The sequence below is a fragment of the Chiloscyllium plagiosum genome, unplaced genomic scaffold (assembly GCF_037043375.1).
Source record: "Chiloscyllium plagiosum isolate Xiang-an unplaced genomic scaffold, Cpla_swu_hap1 HiC_scaffold_21, whole genome shotgun sequence".
Lineage (NCBI taxonomy): Eukaryota > Metazoa > Chordata > Chondrichthyes > Orectolobiformes > Hemiscylliidae > Chiloscyllium > Chiloscyllium plagiosum.
In genome coordinates, this window is record NW_028270159.1 from 6,598,993 (window position 1) to 6,624,732 (window position 25,740).

The 25,740-nt window shown below is 48.1% G+C and overlaps 1 protein-coding gene across 1 annotated transcript in view; it reads left to right on the forward strand.

Moving 5' to 3' along the window:
- The window catches only part of gtf3c5 (general transcription factor IIIC, polypeptide 5), a 50,332-nt gene extending 25,643 nt beyond the window's left edge, over positions 1 to 24,689 (forward strand). Inside the window, exons 2-11 of the mRNA XM_043720600.2 lie at positions 3,054 to 3,282; positions 4,636 to 4,834; positions 11,192 to 11,387; positions 12,008 to 12,112; positions 15,426 to 15,540; positions 17,024 to 17,104; positions 18,519 to 18,616; positions 18,976 to 19,058; positions 21,203 to 21,345; positions 22,013 to 24,689. Of these exons, the coding sequence (XP_043576535.2) occupies positions 3,054 to 3,282; positions 4,636 to 4,834; positions 11,192 to 11,387; positions 12,008 to 12,112; positions 15,426 to 15,540; positions 17,024 to 17,104; positions 18,519 to 18,616; positions 18,976 to 19,058; positions 21,203 to 21,345; positions 22,013 to 22,161 (1,398 nt within the window). The 3' untranslated portion in view covers positions 22,162 to 24,689. The remainder of the gene's footprint in view (positions 1 to 3,053; positions 3,283 to 4,635; positions 4,835 to 11,191; positions 11,388 to 12,007; positions 12,113 to 15,425; positions 15,541 to 17,023; positions 17,105 to 18,518; positions 18,617 to 18,975; positions 19,059 to 21,202; positions 21,346 to 22,012) is intronic.
- Positions 24,690 to 25,740: the final 1,051 nt, after the last annotated feature.

Here is a 25,740-nt window from a genome sequence, read left to right on the forward strand (position 1 = left end):
AATGTACCTCCCCCCCCCACCTCCCAATGTACCTCCCCCCACCTCCCAATGTACCTCCCCCCCCACCTCCCAATGTACCTCCCCCCCCACCTCCCAATGTACCTCCCCCCCCAACCTCCCAATGTACCTCCCCCCCCACCTCCCAATGTACCTCCCCCCCCCACCTCCCAATGTACCTCCCCCCACCTCCCAATGTACCTCCCCCCCCACCTCCCAATGTACCTCCCCCCCCACCTCCCAATGTACCTCCCCCTCCACCTCCCAATGTACCTCCCCCCCACCTCCCAATGTACCTCCCCCCCACCTCCCAATGTACCTCCCCCCCCACCTCCCAATGTACCTCCCCCCCCACCTCCCAATGTACCTCCCCCCCCACCTCCCAATGTACCTCCCCCCCACCTCCCAATGTACCTCCCCCCCCCCCAATGTAACTCCCCCCCCTCCCAATGTAACCCCCCCTCCCAATGTACCCCCCTCCCAATGTACCCCCCCCCTCCCAATGTACCCCCCTCCCAATGTACCCCCCCCTCCCAATGTACCCCCCCATCCCAATGTACCCCCCCATCCCAATGTACCCCCCCAATGTACCTCCGCCCCCCCTCCCAATGTACCTCCCCCCCCTCCCAATGTACCTCCCCCCCCTCCCAATGTACCTCCCCCCTCCTCCCAATGTACCTCCCCCCCCACCTCCCAATGTACCTCCCCCCCCACCTCCCAATGTACCTCCCCCCCCCTCCCAATGTACCTCCCCCCCTCCCAATGTACCTCCCGCCCCCCTCCCAATGTACCTCCCGCCCCCCTCCCAATGTACCTCCCCCCCCTCCCAATGTACCTCCCCCCCCTCCCAATGTACCTCCCCCCCCTCCCAATGTACCTCCCCCCCCTCCCAATGTACCTCCCCCCCCTCCCAATGTACCTCCCCCCCCCCAATGTACCTCCCGCCCCCCTCCCAATGTACCTCCGCCCCCTCCCAATGTACCTCCCCCCCACCTCCCAATGTACCTCCCCCCCCACCTCCCAATGTACCTCCCCCCCCAACTCCCAATGTACCTCCCTCCCAATGTACCTCCCCCCTTCCAATGTACCTCCCCCCCATGTACCTCCCCCCAATGTACCTCCCCCCCTCCCAATGTACCTCCCCCCCTCCCAATGTACCTCCCCCCCCTCCCAATGTACCTCCCCCCCCTCCCAATGTACCTCCCCCCCCTCCCAATGTACCTCCCCCCCTCCCAATGTACCTCCCCCCCTCCCAATGTACCCCCCCCCCAATGTACCTCCCCCCCCTCCCAATGTACCTCCCCCCCCCTCCCAATGTACCTCCCCCCCCTCCCAATGTACCTCCCCCCCCCAATGTACCTCCCCCACAATGTACCTCCCCCCCTCCCAATGTACCTCCCCCCACTCCCAATGTACCTCCCCCCAATGTACCTCCCCCCAATGTACCTCCCCTCCCCCCCTCCCAATGTACCTCCACCCCCTCCCAATGTACCTCCCCCCCCAATGTACCTCCCCCACAATGTACCTCCCCCCCCCAATGTACCTCCCCCCAATGTACCTCCCCTCCCCCCCTCCCAATGTACCTCCCCCCAATGTACCTCCCCTCCCCCCCTCCCAATGTACCTCCCCCCCCCCTCCCAATGTACCTCCCCCCCCCTCCCAATGTACCTCCCCCCCTCCCAATGTACCTCCCCCCCCTCCCAATGTACCTCCCCCCCCCTCCCAATGTACCTCCCCCCCCCTCCCAATGTACCTCCCCCCCTCCCAATGTACCTCCCCCCCCTCCCAATGTACCCCCCCCTCCCAATGTACCTCCCCCCCCCAATGTGCCTCCCCCCCCAATGTACCTCCCCCCCCAATGTACCTCCCCCCCTCCCAATGTACCTCCTCCCCCTCCCAATGTACCTCCTCCCCCTCCCAATGTACCTCCCCCCCATGTACCTCCCCCCCCCACCTCCCAATGTACCTCCCCCCCACCTCCCAATGTACCTCCCCCCCCACCTCCCAATGTACCTCCCCCCCCCACCTCCCAATGTACCTCCCCCCCCACCTCCCAATGTACCTCCCCCCCACCTCCCAATGTACCTCCCCCCCACCTCCCAATGTACCTCCCCCCCCACCTCCCAATGTACCTCCCCCCCCACCTCCCAATGTACCTCCCCCCCCCACCTCCCAATGTACCTCCCCCCCCCCACCTCCCAATGTACCTCCCCCCCACCTCCCAATGTACCTCCCCCCCACCTCCCAATGTATCTCCCCCCCCCACCACCTCCCAATGTACCTCCCCCCCACCTCCCAATGTACCTTCCCCCCCCACCTCCCAATGTACCTTCCCCCCCCACCTCCCAATGTACCTCCCCCCCCCACCTCCCAATGTACCTCCCCCCCCACCTCCCAATGTACCTCCCCCCCACCTCCCAATGTACCTCCCCCCCACCTCAAATAATCACCGCCCAACTCCCAATACACACCCCTACCCTATCAAACACTCCCCACCCCCCCATAAACACCTCCCACCCCAATATACATCCCCACCTCATCAAATACCCCTTACCTCAAATAAACACCCCCTCATCCCCATCCCCAAAAGGCATGCACCCCCCACCTGACCCCAATATACAGCCTGCTCCTATCAGACACTCCCAGGACAAGGACTGCACGTGGTTAGAAACAGAGTAAAGCTGTCCTCACCACAGCTACAGAATAGGGACAGAACTATATTAGATATGAAGTAAAACTTTTTCTATCAAATGCTCACAGGTTAGCGACAGTATGGGGTAAGATACACACTAAATCTCTCACCACACCAAACTTTGTTTTGATTTTTGAACTGTTTAAGCTGGCCATTTAACATGGCAGTGTGTGGGCTCTTGCTGGGTGGATATTACATATCCTACATTACAACACTTAAATATGTTATTGCTTATAAATTACCAGGAGATATCTGGTTGCTGTAATAGTGCTATATTATTGCAAGTCTTGTTTATTCTCTTTCACTCTGCTGTACAGCCATTATTCTCACAATAATATTTCTAAACCTGTTTACTTTGGTATAGACCTACGCTGACCCATCCCGGAGGCTGGAACTGCACTTCCGCCCAAATGACCCTTACTGCCACCCAGTGTGTGCCAACCGTTTCCCATCGACCAGCATGTTGCTCAGGGTAAAGAGGATGCAGAGAAAACTGAGAGCTGGAGCTTCTCCTGTGGAGGAACGCAAAGGAGAAGAGGTTAAATTCAAAATGGAAATCCTGGGACTTATTGGGACCACTTACAAATTCCAGGGTAATGCATTCTTGGATTGTGTGTGAATGCTGTTTAGTACCTCTGAAGAATTGAGGAAATAACTATTCGTGTTGACTCAATGACAGCCTGAGTTTGGGGGTGGTCGATGTAAAAAGCTTCTACTGAGTCAGGGATTTTTGGTGCCAATTGAGGAGAGACGCTGGGAATGAAACTGTAGAAGGTTAGAGGATTTGAGCTATAGGGAGAGGCTGAACAGGCTGGAGCTGTTTTCCCCGGAGCGTCGAAGGATGAGGGGTGACCTTTATAGAGGTTTATAAAATCATGAGGGGCATGGATAGGATAAATAGACAAGGTCTTTTCCCTGGGGTGGGGGAGTCCAGAACTAGAGGGCATAGGTTTAGAGTGAGAGGGGAAAGATATAAAAGAGACCTAAGGGGCAACTTTTTCACACAGAGGGTGGTATGCATATGGAATGGGCTGCCAAAGGAAGTGGTAGAAGCTGGTACATTTGCAACATTTAAGAGGCATTTGGATGGGTATATGAATAGAGGAAGGGTTTGGAGGGATATGACCTGGGAGGTGGCAGGTGGGACTAGATTGGGTTGGGATATCTGGTCGGCGTGGATGGGTTGAACCGAAAGGTCTGTTTCCGTGCTGTGCATCTCTATGACTATAAATGTAACCAGTGAACATTACAGTAAGGTGTCTGTAAAATGTAGGAGCAAAAGTGGACCATTCGGCCCGTTGAGTATGCTCAGTCATTTGATGCAATCATGTCTATTCTGATAATCCTCAACTCCACCTTCCTGCCTTATTCTATAATACTCGACTCCTTTATTGATTAAAATCTGTCTGACTCAGCCTAAGATGTATTTAACAACCCAGCCTCGACAGCCCTCTGGAGATGGAATTTGACAAATTGTCTATTCTCATAGAATCATAAATCCCTACAGTGCAGAAAGAGGCCCATAGAGTCTGCACTGACCCTCCGAAGAGCATCCCTCCCAAATCCAGTTTCTCACCCTATCTGCATAAACCCACATTTCCCATGACTAACCCACCTACCTGCACATCCTTGGACACGATAGGGAAATTTAGCATGCCTAACCTGCACATCTTTGGTGGGAGGAAACTGGAGCATCTGGTGGAAACCTACGCAGATACGGGGAGAATGTGCAAAACTTGACACAGACAGTCACCTGAAGCTGCATCCTTGGCACTGTGAGGCAGCAGTGCTGACCACTGTGTGACCATGCTGCACTCTGAGAGGGCTTCTCTCGTTCTTCTAAACTCTAATGGGTACAAGCCCACCATGGCCTCCTGATTCACTGACACCTCTCCTCACTATATGTCTACAGTTAATGAATGTGGTCTTCTGATTATGTCTGATAGGAATGTCCGATTTCCAGTTTCTGGTCATGCACACGACAGCAAGTGGCTCACAAGTTTCCATGTACGACAAGGTCATTCTCCACAAGCCCGAACACAGAGAGTTTTTTGACCAGGAATTGCCGCTTTACATTCCTCCACCAATATTTTCCCGCGTGGATAACCCCGTGGATTATTACTACCGGCCAGAAGTCCAGCACAGGTCAGTGGAAGCATTCAGTGCCAGAGTATCAACTCATTAAACATAAAATAGTGCACATGTCGGAAATCTGAATTAAACACTGGAAGTGCTGGAGAAACTCATCAGGTCTGGTAGCATCTAGGGAGGGAGAAACAGGGTTAATGTTTTGAGTCTGATATGTCTCTTTGATGTGGAGGTGCTAGTGTTGGACTGGGGTGGACAAAATTAAAAATCACACAACACCAGGTTATAGTCCAACAGGTTTATTTGGAAGCACTAGCTTTCAGAGCACTGCTCCTTCATCAGGTAGCTAGTGGGGCAGGATCATCTTTTCCTGAGGTGTGGTGACTTTCACAATAATCCACTACCAGTTGAATCTCTAAGGCTTCTGGGACTTTTTTTTTCTCTTTTGTTTCTTAGTAATGGGCGTTAGCAGGGATGGCAGAGCAGTTGGTGCAAGGTTCCTCCTGTGGGATGTTAGAGTTGCGAGGCACCATTAGTATCCCAGCTGAGTACACCTGCAGGAAGTGCACCCAACTCCAGCTCCTTGAAGACCATGTTAGGGTACTGGAGCTGGAACTGTCTGAACTCAAGATCATTCCAGGGACAGAGACAGTTATAGATAAAAGCTACAGGGAGGTGGTTACTCTTAGAATTGAAGATAGTTGGGTGACTGTTAGAAAGGGGTAAGAAGCAGTCAGTGCGGGGATCCCCTGGGACTGTTCCCCTGGTATAACAAGTATACCATTTTGGATACTGCTTGGGGGGAGCGACTTACAGGGGTAAGCCATGGGGTATAGGTCTCTGGCATAGTCTGTCCCTGTTGCTCAGAAGGGATGGGGGGAGAGGAGCAGAGCATTAATCGTTGGGGACTTCATAGTTCGGGGGACAGATAGGAGATTTTGTGGGAACGAGAGAGATTCATGGTTAGTGTGTTGCTTCCCAGGGTCCATGATGTCTTAAGGGGAAGGGGGAGCAACCCCAAGTCATAGTTCACATAGGCACCAGCGACATAGGTAGGAAAAGGGGTGGGGATTTAAGGCAGAAATTCAGGGAGCTAGGGTGGAAGCTTAGAGCGAGAACAAACAGAGTTGTTATCTCTGATTTGTTACCCATGCCATGTGCGAGCGAAGAGAGGAATAAGGAGAGAGAGCAGTTGAACACGTGGCTACAGGGATGGTGCAGGTGGGAGGGTTTCAGATACCTGGATAATTGGGGCTCATTCTGGCGTAGGTGGGACCTCTACAAACAGGGTGGTCTATATCTGAACCAGACGGGTGCCAATATCCTGGGGTGAAATTTGCTAATGTTCTTCAGGAGGGTTTAAACTAATTCACCAGTGGGATGGGAACCTGAATTGTGGATCCAGTGTACAGGAGGTTGAGAGAACTGAGATTATGAATAAGGTTTCAAGGTCGCAGGACTGTATCAACAGGCAGGAAGGTGGTATTAAATGTGTCTACTTCAATGCCAAGAGCATCCAGAATCAGGTGGATGAACTTGCAGCATGGGTTGGTACCTGGGACTTTGTTGTGGCCATTTCGGAGGCATGGATAGAGCAGGGACAGGAATTTTTTGTTGTTGGAGGTTCAGTGATTTAGATGTTTCAGTAAGAACAGAGAAGATGGTAAAAGAGGGGGCGATGTGGCATTGTTAGTTAAGGACCGTATTACAGTGGCAGAAAGGACATTTGATGAGGACTCGTCTACTGAGGTAGTTTGGGCTCAGGTTAGAAACAGGAAAGGAGAGGTCGCCCTGTTGGCAGTGTTCTATAGGCCTCCAAATAGTTCCAGAGATGTAGAGGAAAGGATTGCAAAGATGATACTTGATAGAAGCGAAAGTAACAGGGTAGTTGTTATGGGGGATCTTGAACTTTCCAGCTGTTGATTGGAAACGCTATAGTTTGAGTCAGCTTGTCCAGTGTGTGCAGGAGGGTTTCCTGACACAGTATGTAGACAGGCCAACAATAGGCAAGGCCATATTAGATTCAGTACATAGAACATAGAACATTACAGCGCAGTACAGGCCCTTCGGCCCTCGATGTTGCGCCGACCTGTCATACCAATCTGAAGCCCATCTAACCTACACTATTCCATGTACGTCCATATGCTTGTCCAATGACGACTTAAATGTACTTAAAGTTGGCGAATCTACTACCGTTGCAGGCAAAGCATTCCATACCCTTACTACTCTTAAGTAAAGAAACTACCTCTGACATCTGTCCTATATCTATCACCCCTCAATTTAAAGCTATGCCCCCTCGTGCTCGCTGTCGCCATTCTTGTAAAAAGACTCTCACTGACCACCCCATCTAATCCTCTGATCGTCTTGTATGCTTCTACTATGCCAACTCTCGACCTTCTTCTCTCGAACAAACAGCCTCAAGTCCCTCAGCCTTTCCTCGTAAGACCTTCCCTTCATACCAGACAACACCCTAGTAAATCTCCTCTGCACCCTTTCCAAAGTTTCCACATCCTTCTTATAAAGTGGTGACCAGAACTGTACACAGTACTCCATGTGCGGCCGCACCAGAGTTTTGTATAGCTGTAGCATAACCTCATGATTCTGGAACTCGATCCCTCTATTAATAAAAGCTAAAACACTGTATGCCTTCTTAACAACCCTGTCAACCTGGGTGGCAACTTTCAAAGATCTGTGTACCTGGACACAGATCTCTCTGCTCATCTACACTACCAAGAATCTTACCATGAGCCCAGTACTTTGCATTCCAGTTACTCCGACCAAAGTGAATCACCTCATATTTGTCCGCATTAAACTCCATTTTCCACCTCTCAGCCCAGCTCTGCAGCTTATCTATGTCTCTCTGTAACCTACAACATCTTTCGCCACTATCCACAATTCCACCGACCTTAGTGTCGTCTGCAATTTACTAACCCACCCTTCTACGCCCTCATCCAGTTTCGTTTATAAAAATGATGAACAGCAGTGGACCCAACACCGACCCTTGTGGTACACCACTGGTAACTGGACTCCAGGATGAACATTTCCCATCAACTACCACCCTCTGTCTTCTTTCAGCAAGCCAATTACTGATCCAAACTGCTATATCTCCCACAATCCCATTCCTCTGCATTTTGTACAATAGCCTACTGTGGGGAACCTTGTGGAACGCCTTGCTGAAATCCAAATACACCACATCAGCCGGTTTACTCTCATCTACCTGTTTGGTCACCTTCTCAAAGAACTCAAAAAGGTTTGTGAGCCACGACCTACCCTTCACAAAACCGTGCTGACTATCCCTAATCAAATTATTCTTTTCTAGATGATTATAAAGCCTATCTCTTATAACCTTTTCCAACACTTTACCAACAACTGAAGTAAGGCTCACTGGTCTATAATTACCAGGATTGTCTCTACTCCCCTTCTTGAACAGGGAAGCCACATTTGCTATCCTCCAGTCTTCTGGCACTATTCCTGTAGACAATGACGATTTAAAGATCAATGCCAAAGGCTCGGCAATCTCCTTCCTGGCTTCCCAGAGGATCCTCGGATAAATCCCATCCGGCCCAGGGGACTTATCTATTTTCAAACTCGGCAGGACTTCTAATATGAGGTAAAAACAATGACTACAGATGCTGGAAACCAGATTCTGGATTAGTGGTGTTGGAAGAGCACAGCAGTTCAGGCAGCATCCAAGGAGCTTCGAAATGTGAACCTCAATCACACCTAGTCTCTCAGTATTCTCCTCGACAACATTGTCATTTTCTGGAGTGAATACTGTTGAAAAATATTCTTTTAGTGCTTCCCCTATCTCCTCTGACTCCACACACAACTTCCCACTACTATCCTTGACTGGCCCTAATCTTACTCTTGTCATTCTTTTATTCCTTAAATACCTATAGAAAGCCTTAGGGTTTACCCTGACCCTATCCGCCAACAACTTCTCATGTCTCCTGGCTCTTCTGAGCTCTCTCTTCAGGTCTTTCCTGGCTACCTTATAACCTTCAAGTGCCCTAACTGAGCCTTCACATCTCATCCTAACATAAGCCTTCTTCTTCCTCTTGACCAGAGATTCCACTTCCTTCGTGAACCACGGCTCCCGCGCCCTACAGCTTCCTCCCTACCTGACAGGTACATACTTATCTGGGACACACAGTAGCTTTTCTTTGAATAAGCTCCACATTTCTAATGTGCCTATCCCCTGCAGTTTCCTTCCCCATCCTATGCTTCCTAAATCTTGCCTAATCGCATTGTAACTGCCTTTCCCCCAGCTGTAACTCTTGCCCAGTGGTATCCATCTATCCATTTCTACTGGGTAATGAACCCGGCCAGGTGTTAGATTTCAAGTTAGGTGAACACTTTGGTGATAGTGCCCACAATTCGGTTATGTTTACTTTAGCGATGGAAAGGGATGGATATATACTGCAGGGCAAGTATTACGGTGGGGCAAAGGCAATTATGATGCAATGAGGCAAGGATAGGCACCATGGAAATTTGGAGCTTGTTCAAAGAACAGCTACTGCGTGTCCTTGATAAGTATGTACCTGCCAGGCAGGGAGGAAGTGGTTGAGCGAGGGAACCATGGTTTACTAAAGAAGTTGAAACCTTTGTCAAGAGGAAGAAGGAGGCTTACGTAAAAATGAGGCGTGAAGACTCAGTTTGGGCACCTGAGAGTTACAAGTTAGCCACGAAGGACCTAAAGAGAGAGTTAAGAAGAGCAAGGAGGGGACAGGAGACGTCTTTGGCAGATAGGATCAATAAAACCCTAAAGTTTTCTGTAGGTATGTCAGGAACAAAAGAATGACTAGAGTAAGATTAGGGCCAATCAAGGACAGTAATGGGAATCTGTGCATGGAGTTTGAAGTGATAGGAGAGACTCTAATTGAATATTTTTCGTCAGTATTCACAGGAAAAAGAAGATGGCAAATGTTGTCCCCTTGTTTGAGAAGGGGAGTGGAGGCAACCCTGATAATTATAGACCAGTGAGCTTTACTTCTGTTGTGGGCAAAGTTTTGGAAAGAATTATAAGAGATAGGATTTATAATCATCTAAAAATGAGTAATTTGATTAGGGATAGTCAACATGATTTTGTGAAGGGTAGGTCATGCCTCACAAACCTTCTTGAGTTCTTTCAGAAGGTGACCAAACAGTTGGAGAGGTTAGAGTAGTTGATGTAGTGTATATGGTTTTCAATAAAGTGTTTGATAAGGTTCTCCACGGTAGGCTATTGTAGAAAATATGGAGGCATGGGATTGAGGGTGATTTAGCAGTTTGATCAGAAATTGACTAGCTGAAAGAAGACAGAGGGTGGTGGTTGATGGGAAATATTCATCTTGGAGCTCAGTTACCAGTGGTGTACTAAGGATCTGTTTTGAGACCACTGCTGTTTGTCATTTTTATAAATGACCTGGATGAGGGCAAAGAAGAATGAGTTAGTAAATTGCGGATAATGCTAAGGTCGGTGGAGTTGTGGATAGTGCAGTAGGATGTTGCAGGTTACAGAGGGACATAGATAAGCTGCAGAGCTGGGCTGAGATGTGGCAAATGGAGTTTAATGCAGAAAGGTGTGAGGTGATTCACTTTGGACGGAGTAACAGGAATGCAGTGTACTGGGCAAATGGTAAAATTCTTGGTAGTGTAAATGAGCAGAGAGATCGCAGTGTCCATGTGCATAGATCCCTGAAAGTTGCCATCCATGTTGATAGGGTTGTAAAGGAGGCATTTGGTGTGTTAGCCTTTATTGGTAGAGGGATTGAGTTTCGGGGACATGAGGTCTGGTGCGGCTGCATTTGGAATATTGCGTACAGTTCTGGTCACCGCATTATAGGAAGGATGTGGAAGCATCGGAAAGGGTGCAGAGGCGATTTACTAGGATGTTGCCTGGTCTTTTGAGAAAAGGCTGAGGGACTTGAGGCTGTTTTCGTTCGAAAGAAGGAGGTTAAGAGGTGACTTAATTGAAACATACAAGATGATCAGAGGGGCAGATAGGGTGGACAGTGAGAGCCTTTCTCCTCGGATGGCGATGGCTAGCACAAGGGGACGTAGCTTTAAATTGAGGGATGATAGATATAGGACAGATGTCAGAGGTAGTTTCTTTACTCAGAGAGTAGTAGGGACGTGAAATGCACTGCCTACAACAGTAGTAGATTCGCCAACTTTAAGGGCATTTAAATGGTCATTGGATAAACATATGGATGATAGTGGAATAGTGTAAGTTAGATAGGCTTCAGATTGGTTTCTCAGGTTAGTGCAACATCAAGGGCTGTACTGCGCTGTATTATTCTAAGGGAGATCAGCTCTATGGTCCAGTAAGACTCTGGTAACTTTACCTAATGAGAGAACAGTCAAATATCCAGTTTCTGTGAAAGCATTCCAGTGAAGTTTGTTTTCTTTATTTGTGGCTTTCCTTGTTTGCAGGGATGGTTACCATCCTCCAAAAGTATCCAACGAGAACCTGATAGGCCTGGGGCGTGCTCGCCGTCCTCACAACGCCATATTTGTGAATTTTGATGATGCAGAGGTGCCATCCCAGCCCCTTGAAGCTGCTGTTCAGAACTGGAGGAAATTCAACTCACAGACCCCAGACCGGAGAGCCGAAGAGGAGCTGAAGAGGGTGAGTGCTGAAGGTGTCTCTGCTCTGTCTACATCTCCCCCGGTATTTCTTCAGAACAGCATCACTTTCAAACTGAAGTTTTAAAGAACAGGGCAGTTTTGCACAGTATTCTGCCACTATTTATCAGGTTGTAAAACAAATTATCTGCGTGTTTGTACACTACAGTCTACATTGGCTGCTGGGTTTCTTACATTGCAACAGTGACATTTTCAAAATTGCTTCATTTGAAACTTGAGGTTGTAAAATGAAGGTCTTTCCCAGTGGAGGGATTTACTTAAATTGGAGCTTGGCTGTATTTGATACAAACTAAGTGGCTTGGTGGGCCACTTCACAGAGCAGTTTGAAGCCAACTAGCTGAGGCCTATCCTTGGGTTTGGCTCTCTGTGTGCAGTGCTGCAGAGTATTAATATATTTAAAATTAAATTCCTCAGCTGCCTGAGGAATGGACTTTTTCTGACATGGAGCCATTTCTCCCTCAGTACAAAACCTGGGTGACTGTTATGTCCTTTTCCTAGTGAAGAATTAGTTGTGTTTCCATAATCTTTTAAAGATACAGGAGTTTAATTGGGATCACTGCAACCCAGAGATTTGATTGTTCACGTCTGTCTCTGTTTTCACAGCTTTTCGAAATCCGGCCCATTTGGTCCCGGAATGCAGTGAAGTCGAATATTGACATTCACCCAGACAAACTGAAGCTGCTTTTGCCTTTCGTGGCATACTACATGGTGGGTTGCTGCTTTAACTCTGCTTCACTGATTGGTTCAGTTCATGAATGCATCATCCTGTGTGTGAAGGTGAACTGTGTATGCCTCGTTAACACTAAGGTGAATAGACTAGGTCAGAGCTGTGGGTGTGTCTCCCTGGGTCTGTGCATCTGCCCAGGTACTGGTCCTATCACAGGCTTGTCACCCCTGCTAAAGCAGGAACTGTGGCTCCTTCCCCAAGGAGTTGAATAGTTGACAGCACCAGGGAGGATGGTGTGTGGTAATGTCACTGGATGAGTAATCCAACAATCCCAGACTTCGGGGCGGGAGGGGGTCACAGGTTCAAATCCCACATGGCACATATCGAATTTAAATACAGTTAATTTAAAAAAACAAGTCTGGAATTCATCTCGGTAATGGTGAGCATGAGAACTGTCATTGTTATAAAACCCTAGGCGAAAGTGAGGACTGCAGATGCTGGAGATTAGATTCAAGATTAGAGTGGTGCTGGAAAAGCGCAGCAGGTCAACAGCAACCGAGGAGCAGGAAAGTCAATGTTTCAGGCAAAAACCCTTCATTCCTGATGAAAGGCTTTTGTACAAAAGGTCGATTTTCCTGCTCCTTGTATGCTACCTGACCTGCTGCGCTTTTCCAGCACCACTCTAATCTTGTTATAAAACCCTGTCTGATTTGTGAACAAATTTAGAGAGGGAAATCTGCCACTCTTATTCAGTCTGGCCAAAATGTGACTCCATAAGACCACAAGATGTCAGGTGTTATGTCACGGGGTAAACCCTCCTGCTTAATTTAAACCAGCAACACAGAAAAGATTTATCCCGTGCAGTAATCTGTGAAAATTCAAGAGGCCAAGAACTATTAAGTTGAATTGAACAACTTTATTTCTTAAAAGTATAACAGAGAGTAATTAACTAACAACTATTTACAACTCCTTCCTCTAATCTATCTTTTACTTTCCCTTCTATAATACTAGTTTGATAAACCCCTGATTGAGATTTACCAAAATTCAAATTTCAAAACCACCAGTTGTCACATCTTCTTTATATATCTTCATCTGTCTTCTTTTCTTTTTCTTATGGATTTCTGTTTCATAGGTCACTGATCAATAAAGGTACCTTTAAGAGAACTATTTTTGGGCAGCCTGTACATGCTACTGGCTTGGCAGTTCTCTTCTCAACTGTTCAATTTTTCCCAGTCTTATACCCCTAAAGCATCGGATTATGTCATTGGCTTTTAATATTTAATACTAAATTCAAACTTGATTGGAATTTGGTATTTTTCGGGGTATAATTTAAACAGATTGGCCTAATTCAAATTTGCTTTTTTTTTGTCTCCAGGCAACCAGCTACACTAGCTGCTGGACCAAAAGGTTACACTATATCTTGTTCAGAACACTTGGTGCTGTCAGGTAGTTCTGCCATCTTTTAACTCTGTTAAAGGTACAGTACACCCCACATTTTCATAACACATAACAGAAGTGGCCCACTCAGCTCATTTGAGTCTGCTCCGTCATTCAGTGGCTGATCTGATAATCCTCAACTCCATTTTCCTGCCTTATCCCCATAATCCCGCTTCCCTTTACTGATTAGAAGCCTGCCTCATTCAGGCTTGAATATACTTAATGATCCAGTCTTGACAGCTCTCTGAGGTGAAAATAAAAATTCCAGAGTCACTTATTCTGAGATTATGCCCTCTGGTTCTAGACTGGCCCACAAGAGGAAACAACCTCTCCACATCCAGTCCTATCAAGGTCCCTAAGAATTGTGCTTATTTCAATAAGGTCATTCTCTTATTCTTCTTCCAGACCTACAGTAATGTGGCTGACTCTTAACTGCCTTCTGAAATAGTGCTAGCAGGCCAGTCAGTCCAAGGGCAATTAGGGATGGGCAACAGATGCTGGCCTTGTCAGCAACATCCACAACCTATTCAAAGAATTTTGAAAAATTTCGAGTTCACTCACGAAGAATTGGAAGCAACATGAGAAAATGTGTGTGTGTGTTGGGGGGGTTGTTTGTGGACTGCTGTCATTCCTTCTCAGTACGGGCCCCATCATCAAGAGCAAAGATGAAAGAAGTTGGATCTGGTGTGGTGGAAGAGAGGTGAACTCAGTCTGTAATGAAGGTTTTACTGAATTCAGACACTTGTTTCTGTAGCGTCTGGCTAATTACAGTTTCCATTTGGTACCATTTTCAGGCTTGATTGCTGAGGATAGATGTGTTGCTGTGAGAGATGGTTGGGTAGATGGGAAAGGAATGGGTTAACACAGGGTGGATGATGAGCTTTGATCAGGCTGAAACTTCTTGAGGTTTGAAGGTATTTCCAGCTGGCTGGGGGACACCCTGTTCTAACAGGGTGTATGACTGTATGGCTAGACAGTACATGGAGGAAGGATATTCCTGATGATCAGGGATCACAGTCTGAGGATATCAGTAGGACTTGTTTAGGACTGAAATGAGGAGAAATGTCTTCACACAGAGAATGGTGAGACTGTGGAACTTTCTGCCACAATAAGCAGTTAAGGCTAAAACATTGAATGTTTTCAAGGAGTTAGATATTGGGATCGAGGAATGTGGGTACAGGGTACTGAGTGGATAACCAGCCACGGGCATATTAAATGGAAGAGCAGGCTCAAAGGACTGAATGGCCCACTCCTCCTATTTCCTTTGCTTCTCTGAGTAGAAGATGCACCCTCCCACTCCTTTCTAATGCTGTACTGGCCCATTGCATCATGTAATACTGGACTCTTACAGAGTCTGTCTATGAAATCACTCAAAGACGGCTTCTTCCCCACAGTGCTTTCTTGTAGAACTGAGACTAGATGTCATGTTTCAGCTTTGGAGCAGACTGACAGGTACATCAAAAAGGTAAAAACAATGACTGCAGATGCTGGAAACCAGATTCTGGATCAGTGGTGCTGGAAGAGCACAGCAATTCAGGCAGCATCCGAGGACAGGCAAAATCGACGTTTCGGGCAAAAGCCCTTCGGGGCTTTTGCCCGAAACGTCGATTTTGCCTGTCCTAAGGTACATCAAAAATGCAACTCTGCAGCTGTTAGTAGATTCTAACCAGGATAATCAAACTAAGATAATCGATTTTATTTATGAAGACTGTTTATTGCTTATATAAGTCCCACAGTTTTCCCCCCAGCCCCAGTTCTTCCCTCTTTATAAAAACTATTGTTAATCAACCTGTTTGGACATGTTAGGTTAAATCTTCACGGCAGATGGGACTTGAACATACTGCCCTCAGGGAGGGACACCAACTGCATCATACTATTTTTGTTGTGTCTCCCCTCACCCTCCCCTCTTTGCCACAGCTTACAGGGCCCTGGCGGAGTCTCTGGGTCAGGTTTGGGTACGATCCACGAAAAGATCCCAAAGCAAAGATTTACCAAGTGTTGGATTTCAGGCTACGATGCAGCACCAAGCACGGTAACTGGCAGCAAGAAGTGATTCGATTGTATCCAGCAATAACGGCAGAACAATCCAGTCGACCCTCCGACAATGCCCTCTCCCTGAGCACTGACCCTCTCACACAGCGGCACCCTCTCAGCACTGACCCTCCGACAGTGCAGCACTCTCTCAGCACTGACCCTCTGACAATGCCCTCTCCCTCAGCACTGACCCTCCAACAGTGCAGCACTCCCTCAGCACTGACCCTCTGACAGTGCGGCACTCCCTCAGCACTGACCCTCTGACAATGCCCTCTCCCTCAGCACTGACCCTCCAACAGTGCAGCACTCCTTCAGCAATGACCCTCCAACAGTGCGGCACTCCCTCAGCACTGACCCTCCAACTGTGCGGCACTCCCTCAGCACTGACCCTCCAACTGTGCGGCAGTCTCTCAGCACTGACCCTCCAACTGTGCCCACTCCCTCAGCACTGACCCTCCGACAGTGCGGCACTCTCTCAGCACTGACCCTCCGACAGTGCGGCACTCTCTCAGCACTGACCCTCCGACAGTGCGGCACTCTCTCAGCACTGACCCTCCGACAGTGCGGCACTCTCTCAGCACTGACCCTCCGACAGTGCGGCACTCTCTCAGCACTGACCCTCCGACAGTGCGGCACTCTCTCAGCACTGACCCTCCGACAGTGCGGCACTCTCTCAGCACTGACCCTCCGACAGTGCGGCACTCTCTCAGCACTGACCCTCCGACAGTGCGGCACTCTCTCAGCACTGACCCTTCGACAGTGCGGCACTCTCTCAGCACTGACCCTCCGACAGTGAGGCACTCTCTCAGCACTGACCCTCCGACAGTGCGGCACTCTCTCAGCACTGACCCTCCGACAGTGCGGCGCTCCCTCAGCACTGACCCTCCAACAGTGTGGTGCTCCCTCAGTACTGACCCTCCAACAGTGCGGCACTCCCTCAGCACTGACCATCCAACAGTGCCCCACTCCCTTGGCACTGACCCTCCAACAGTGCAGCACTCCCTCAGCGCTGATGTTCCAACAGTGCAGCAATCATGCTCCGACAGTGCGGTGCCCCCTCAGCGCTGACCCTCCGACAGTGCGGCGCTCCCTCAGCACCGACCCTCCAACAGTGCGGCGCCCCCTCAGCGCTGACCCTCCGACAGTGTGGAACTTGCTCAGCACTGACCCTACGACAGTGTGGAGCTTGCTCATCACTGACCCTCCGACAGTGTAGCACTCCCTCAGTGCTGACCCTCCGACAGTGTGGAGCTTGCTCAGCACTGACCCTCCGACAGTGCAGCAGTCCCTCAGCGCTGACCCTCCGAAAGCGTGGCACTCCCTCAGCACTGACCCTCCCAACAGTGCGGCACTCTCTTAGCCATGAACCAGAGATGAGTCCTGAACTGTGTGATAGCGTAGAGGAGAACAATCGAACTGGAATCTGGAACTGTTTTTATATAACAACAATAATGCTGATGTAATATCTTTTTTTTTTGCAGGTTACATGCCCTCAGACATGCCAGTGAAGGCAAAGCGCAGCACGTTTAATTACAGTCTCCCCATCACCATCAGCAAGCCAGGTACTGAACACAGACAAGCCTCGGCGCTGATAGAAACACACAGAAATTGCTGGGAAAACTCAGCAGGTCCGGCACCACCTGTGGAGAGATAGCAGAGTTAACGTTTCGGGTCCAGTGACCCTTCTTCAGAACTTAGACACAGGGTCAGAACTTAGAACAGAAGGTTACTTTGTGATAGACCCTGTTATCCAAACAATGTGATCCACACAACTTGTGATACTTTGTGTGTCCCGACTTATTTGGAATGGCCACACAATTCAATCAAAAGCCCAAATCACTCCGGGCTTGTCGAGGATCTAAGAAATCTCTGCTGAGCCTGTAGTTTCTGGCCCAGGGTAGGGATACTTTCACTGTACCTCATGGAAATCCTTCTCCAACCCCCGAACATTTTACAAATGATTTGATAGGCTTTGGTTGCCACTGACAAGCATTTATAGCCCATCCTTCACTCCCCTTGAACTGAGCGGTTTGCTTGGCCATTTCAGACGGCACTTTTGAGGCAGCCATATTACTGTGGGTCTGGATTCACGTGGAGTGAATCAGTGTCCACTGCCCATGCTGAAGACCCATTGTTCTCTGAGGAGTTCTTTCATGCTGCGTAGTTGCTGCCATTTCAGTTTGGACAATGGAGGTGCTGCCCAGGCAGAGAGCTGAGATCATCAGGTTCTTGGTCAACTGATCAGTCACTGCTGTCACAGCCCCCTCTGTGTAAATAGTTGAATTGGAAAGAGAGAGTGGGATGTGGAAATTTGTTCAAATGCGTCAGTGACATTGTCCCTCCCCATCTCTGTCACCACCGACAACCATCGATGTAGAGATGAACAATGTTTGTACATTTGAATTTTAAAGACGGGTTTGGTGTTGAGGAGAAGGCACTCCATGATTTCCCAGGTTCTGGCTAGCGCTTTGCTCACTGAGGAGGCCATACACACTGTAAACAGGCTGGATACCCCTCAGTCTGGGCTGGTACATGTGTCCCATAGGATGGTTTCAGGGATCTGGGAAGGAACCAGTCCCCTTGGCTCACGGGGATACACGACCTGCAGGGAGAAACCGTCCCCTCTCCTCACAGATTTGGGGTTTAGTGGGATTTGCCAGCTTTGGGCAATACTTGTCAAAAACAAAAAGCCAAGTAAACTAGCATTTCTATTTCTTTAAAAGCTGCTACGCTCTGAATCTCCTCAGTAAGACACTGCAACCAGCTGATTGAGATTGTTTGAAGAGTTGACTTGGCTGAATCATTAAGAATGTGTTCAGACTTGTTGACAGACCCAAAAGACTGTGTGGCCGATCTAGGTAGCTGCATTGTCAAACATGAGTAGTGTAAAGGGTGTGGAGACTATATTTGTGTGAATTAATTGTATGATTTAAGTCAGACTGAGTGTAGAATTGATGCTCTTTCTCCACCTCTTAGCCCCCCAGGTTGTGAGTATTCAGGATTTGGGAAAAGCTTCAGTAGTTCCCAATGTCCCAGAGAGGAAGAAACTCACATCATCTGGATACAAACTCAAAGTAAGTTTCCAACACAGGTCTATTATTGTTGGGGTAACAAGGGTGCTTTTATCAGAACAAACCTTACAGAGGTGGGAGTTCATGGGCTAAAGCAAGTCAGGGGGCGGCTCCGTGTAAATACCACTGGCTTATTGATAATGGGTTGAATTGTTCCTCCTTCCCCTGTTGTTGCTGTCCCTTTATCAATGTTTTAGCTATTCCTGCCACAATATCTTTGAGGCCCCGGTAGTCCCTCTACTCGGGTGTTAGTCTGAATAATCCAAAATCCCGGTCTCAGCAAGGACTCGATTTAAACCAATCTGGACTTTATAAAATGTGAATCTGTCGATGACCTGTTGCTGCTGTTTTTGTCATTCCAGCCGTCGGCCTACATATTCCGGGAGGACACTTTGCCTCCTTATCGTCAGATGTTTTACCAGCTGTGTGACCTGGACGCAGAGAGGTAATGACTCGGTAGTAACTGGGGAATGGGAGCAGAGTTTTGGGAGTTGCTGCACTGTGGATGTATTGAGAAGGGTAAAAACTGAGCACATTTGTTTCAAAGGCTTGGTCTCATTCAGTGTTGTGCAGCTAAGCTGGTTGAAGAATAAATATTGACCATCACACAATGGAGAAAGACCCAGTTTCTCTTCACATACTACTTCTCTTCACCTCTATCTGAGAAAAAGGGAGATTTTCAGCTTAAAGTTCCATTTGAAAGGTGGCACCTCTGATAATGTGAGACTCCCACAGTACTTGCTGTCTGACTACACAGCACTGATTCACCAACAGTGCGGTGCTCCCTCAGCACTGACCCTCCGACAGTGCGGCACTCCCTCAGCACTGACCCTCCCACAGTGCGGCGCTCCCTCAGTACTGACCCTCCGACAGTGCGGCGCTCCCTCAACACTGACCCTCTGATACTGCGGTGTTCCCTCAGCGCTGACCCTCTGACAGTGCAGCGCTCCCTCAGCACTGACCCTCCCACAGTGCGGCGCTCCCTCAGTACTGACCCTCCGACAGTGCGGCGCTCCCTCAACACTGACCCTCTGATACTGCGGTGTTCCCTCAGCACTGACCCTCCAACAGTGCGGTGCTCCCTCAGTACTGACCAGCCGACAGTGCAGCGCTCCCTCCGCACTGACCCTGCGACAGTGCGGGACTCCCTCAGCACTGACCCTCTGACAGTGCGGCGCTCTCTCAGCACTGACCCTCTGACAGTGCGGCGCTCTCTCAGTACTGATCCTTTGACAGTGCGGCACTCCCTCAGTACTGATCCTCTGACAGTGCGGTGCTACTTCAATACTGTATTAGCAGAGATAGATGGAATGTGCGGACGTGACTCGACTTGAAAACGAGAGTCAGAGATGTACAGTACGGAGACAGACCCTTTGGTCTAAATCATCCATGCTGACCTGATATCCTAAATTAATTTAGTCTCATTTGCCGGCATTTGGCCTATATCCCTCTAAACCCTTTTTATTCATGTCCCCATCCAGATGCCTTTTAAATGCTGTAATTGTACCAGTCTCCTTCACTTCCTCTGGCAGCTCATCCCATACACGTATCACCCTCTGCGTGAAAAAGCTGCCCCTTAGGTCCCTTTTAAATCTTATCCTTCTCGCCCTAAATGTATGCCCTCTCGTTTTGGACTCCTCTCCCTTGGGAAAAAGACCTTGTTTATTTACTCAATCCGTGTCCCTCATTATTTTATAAACCTCAGCCTGCGCCCTGCAGCCTATTCAGCTTCTCTCTATCACTCACCCTCCAACCCTGGCAACATCCTTGTAAACCTTTTCTGAACCCTTTCAAGTTTCACAGCATCCTTCCTATAGCAGGGAGAGCAGAAGTGAACGCAGTGTTCCAAAGTGGCCTAACCAGTGTCGTGTAACAGCTGCAACACCGTTGCTGAATTGCAGAACCTGGATCAGATGTGCTCTGCTGGTTGCAGTTTGCACATTCAGGTCTGGATAACTCTATCTGTACTGTACCCTCCAGTGAACTTTCTCAGTAGAAATAAAGTGGTTGCTGCAAAATAAAGAACTTTAATTGATATAGCGCCTTTTCATATTCTGAGTGTATCTTAAGAGTTGCAGGGAGATGATGGCATAGTGATAATATTGCTGGACTGGTAAGCCAATGAGCCAGGACATGTGTTCAGATCTCATCAAGACAGCTCGTGGAATATATAGTCCGTGAATTAAATCTGGAATATAAAGCTAGTCTCAGGGACAGGGACCAGAAACTTCACATTGATTGTCTCAATATCTCATCTGGTTCACTAATATCCTTTAGGGTTGGAAATCTGCCGTCCTTACGGGTCTGCTCATCATGTAACTCCAGCAATGTGATCCATTCTTAACTGCCCTCTGAAATGGCCAAACAAACCAAGGGCAAGGGCTTGTTCAGGGGCAGTTAGGGATTGGAAGCAACAAATGCCAGCAATTCCAGTGAGACACCTGTCAGAAATCAGAACTGAGGAAGAGTCACTGGACCCAAAACATTAACTCTGATTTCTCTCCACAGATGCTGCCAGACCTGCTGAGCTTTTCCAGCTGTTTGTTTTGTTTTTGAAACAGTTCTAATTGTTCCCTTCTGGCATTTCAGTTTAAGAAAAATAATTCATCGCAATGAAGGCAGAGAGACGACATGTACTGAGCGGGACGGATGGTGTCTGCCCAAAACCAACGATGAGCTCCGCGACCGGATGTCTAACATGATTAAAGAAATCTGGCACAAGAACAAAGCAGGTGAAGCCAGTGAGCATGCTGAAAAAGGGGTACTGAAATCTGTGCAGTTTAACCACCAGTAAGGGGTTAGTTCACTTGGTTGCCCTTCTCCATTTTCCCTCTAACTGTGACCAACTCCTCGAAACCTCCTGTGTGTGTTGCATGGTGCCTGTCCTCCCAGAGTGACAGCACCTTTCTCAGCGCATTGTTCCCCTGCCCTTGCAGTGCCATACCTTCGGTCAAAGAGATGTACAGTACGGAAACAGACCCTTTGGTCCAAATCATCCATGCTGACCTGATATACTAAATTAATTTAGTCTCATTTGCCCCATATCCCTCTAAACCCTTCGGGGTTCGGTGAGATCTGTTCAGTTTTGACACTGTCAGAAACACACTGTCTGAGTTTGGCTGTAACCTGGGCATGATGCTCTTCCTCCCTCTACAAGGATTTCAGTGAGTCCCTCTCTCACTGCACACCCAGGTCATGATGCAGGGGAGTCAGTATTCCTGTGTGAAGGTCTTTTACATACAGCTGTGTTTGTGAATGACCTGGATAATGGTCACTCTCCGTTAACACGGTGGGGTGGTCAGAAGAACAGGTTATAGTTTGTCACCGGAGCCACTGTGTGAGACTGACTGACTGACTCCATATTCCTGATAACGGGATTTTCCTTTATTTTGGGTTTAGTTTCATCCTCTTCAAAAAAGAAGCCACTGGTCACACAGGGGAGAGAAGACTCTGAATCTGCGGAGGATGAGGAGGATGAAGAGGAAGAGTATCCACCGTCAGAAGGAAGTGAAAATGAAATGGAGACTGAAATTCTCGATTACCTGTGACGTGAGTGACCGGGAGCTGCCGTTGGAGACGTGGAGGGAGAGTGGAGTGGTGGTGATTCTGTTAGACAGATTGTTCTGCTTTCCTGGAGGAGTAAGGTGGTATTCCTGCAGCCACTGTGTACAGCCGCCTGGGACTCCTGCAGTTGGGGAACCAGTGAGCAAAGAGGCTGCTGATCATGTTGGTTACTGGTGTTCAGCCAACAAATTCACATGCCTCCTGTTTGCCTTTCACCTTGACAGCCAAAAACTTTCCACGGTTGTGCCACTGACTGGGGATGGGATGTGGAGTCACTGTGCTGTATTGTAGCATTGTCTGTCTCTCTGTTACATTCATTGGGAGGGTTTGTGATTTCTTTGACTCCTTGGTGCAGCAGTTTATTAGACTTTTCCCAGTCTCAATATGGGGTGTCAAACAGGTCCTGTCACATGGTGTTAGGGCTAATGAGCGCAGGTTATTAACTTTTGTCTGTTATTATTATCTGAATCTTCCAGCTGTGAATTCCTGTTGCCTTTCTGCAAACAACCTCAGAACCAGCCTCCAGCTGATGTCCATAGCGTTGGTTCCAGTATTTCTGATGTATTTTGAGGCCTTTACTGTATCTCATGTATGTTCTACAACAGATGGATTGCCAATTACACTCCAGTAGGGACCACTCTACCATGCAACAGATGAGCTACCCAACTCCTTAGCCTGGACTCACTTCAAACCCTGATCCCAAAAGGGATGCGATGGTGACTTCCCAGGATAGAGGGGTGATTACCATCAGGTTATTGCTCTGAGAGCGCCATTTCCATTAAACCTCTTTTCGCCTCTAACCTCTGAAAGGATGGCATTTAAAACATTGTTTTCTCTTGTTAAATATAGTTTTGCTTTCAAATGGTGTTGTGATTATATTTACATTTGGGGTGAAATGAGGGTATGTCTGCCTGGTGATGAGAGATTTACAAACTCACCTTGTCCTCACCTCTCCCACCTTGACCTAGTTCTGGGGCCTTGCATAGGATTGTCTTTAAGAGCCTGCGATAATAGAGCTAACTCTGTTTGGGCGGCACGGTGGCACAGTGGTTAGCACTGCTGCCTCACAGCGCCAGAGACCCGGGTTCAATTCCCGACTCAGGCGACTGACTGTGTGGAGTTTGCACGTTCTCCCCGTGTCTGTGTGGGTTTCCTCCGGGTGCTCCGGTTTCCTCCCACAGTCCAAAGATATGCAGGTCAGGTGAATTGGCCATGCTAAATTGCCCACAGTGTTAGGTAAAGGGGTAACTGTAGGGGTATGGATGGGTTGTGCTTCGGAGGGTCGGTGTGGACTTGTTGGGCTGAAGGGCCTGTTTCCACACTGTAAGTAATCTAATCTAATCTAAAAAAAACTCTGGGAACAGAGATTGTTGCCATTCACCTGCAGTAATGCTGCAAACCAGTAGGTGGGGCAGTCCTGGGAAGCCTCTTAGTCCTCTGTACAGTCTTCACTGGTTAGAACGTCAGTAGTGCTCCTGTTTGTAGCTGATGTTTCATTGGTCTTCGCTTTGCAAACCCTGTTGCTGGAAGACATTACGTACAAATATATCAATGTGCTGGGCAGGAAAACATAAACTGGTCCATCAGCCTGCCAAATTCATAATGTCTGGAGCATTGCAGACACTCTGCACAATAATACCCCTGACATGCCCGTAAAGACGTCCACAGATGGTGAAGCTCTCAGTAGTTTGATTTGGAGATTGTTGACTGCATGGACTATGTGTGACTCAGATAGCTCAGCTGTCCTGTGCAGGTAGAGGTCACCCTGTGCCAGGAGACTGCAAGCTTTGAGCAGTTTTTTTATCCTTGAAATAAGACTGGCCTTGACCTTGATGTGTGATTGCATCTTTGTTGATGTATCTGGACTGACTGGGTCTGTTTCTGAGTGTGTCAGGTCAGGATTACAGTACTGTCTTGGAGCTCAGGTCAATATAGGGAGGAAAGGCTTTAAATGCCAACACTTTAAGGACAAGTTGTGAGACTGATGGGAGGCGAGGGAAGGGGGAAGCTGGGTGAGTAAGTGGTGTGATCTGGGATTGGATGGGTGCAGAAGTAGCAACACATAATGAGAGGGGAGATACACTCTCATCAAATTTAAATTCACTCTGTCGTTCTTCCACCTCCTCCCCTGGACGTGTTGCTGTTCTAAGATGGCAAATGCATTCCAAGGGCACCTGACAACTGAAGAGAAATAGGGAACATGCAAGCAGCAGGTGACTGCACCTCCGAACTCAAACTAATCTCAAGCCTGAGAAACACTCAGCTGTTAAAACGGTTACTTGGACAAATGAGAGTTATTTGTGGAGCTGTTTATTTGCAGCAGACGTGGACTGCAGGGAAAGGGAGATGCTTTTCTTATACAAGGTTATGTAGCATGATTTTTTTCATGCTGCTTTCATGTAATTGGAGTGTTTTTCCAACCTCAAATGAGAACTGTCAGCAATTCCATCGAGATCTGCAGCTGTACCTACCTCATAAACTGAACAGAATAAAATGAACATGTTGTACCAGCTGTGCTTGTTGAAGTGATGGATTAACTTCACCCTCAGTCACACCCTGATTAATTAACTTAAATTCAGGACAGCTTCGAAAGAGGCAAATATGACACACCTCTAAATTTAATTTTCCGGGTTTGTGGACTAACTTTGCAGAATTATTAGTGTGGAAGAAGGCCATTTGGCCCATCATATCTGCACTGATGGTTTTGGGGTAGCTTTTTTTGGAGTTGGCACACATGGGACAAGTTATAAACATCCTCCTCTAGGACTGTAAGATTCTATAATCCTGTTAATCACCTGCACAACCAATGGGAACACCACCTCCTGCAACTCCTCCTCCAAGCCATTCACCATTCCAACTTGGAAATATATCGCCATTCCCTCAGTGTCGCTGGGTCAAAATCCTGGAATTCCCTCCTTAAGGGTACTGTGGGCTACAGCCCACAGACTGCAGCAGTTCAAGAAGGCATCTTACCCCCACCTTCTCAAGGGGCAACTAGGGATGGGCAATAAATGCTGGGTTCACCCAGTGTTGACTCATATTCCCACGAATGAATAAAGAATTACTTTCCAAGTGCAGCCTCTGTTGTAAAGGGAACTGCAATAAGGCACTTAGACACAGCAAGCTTTTGTAAACATCAGAAATAAGTGCTTTCAATCCGCACACACCCCACACCCCAGGCCTTGTCATTCACATGGGCTGCTACTAAATACAGCCCATTGACAGCTAATAGATTCCACTGGCAGCTATTCATTCACCCAGACTGTCTTTACCTACTCCTTTGTTCAACTGTTTTCTGTTTTTGGGCTATATCTCCGGTTTACTCCTATTCCCCATCCTATCTTCTGTATAAAAAAAATCTTTTTCCTAGTTACCCTCAGTTCTGAAGAAGGGTCACTGGAACTGAAACATTAACTTTGATTTCTCTCCACAATTGCTGCCAGACCTGCTGAGATTTTCCAGTGATTCCTGTTTTTGTTTCAGATTTCCCTCATTTGCAGTTCTATTAGGGTTCTTATTTGGTTTTAATCTGTATTTAGCAATGCTGGTTAATTTGTGCCTCT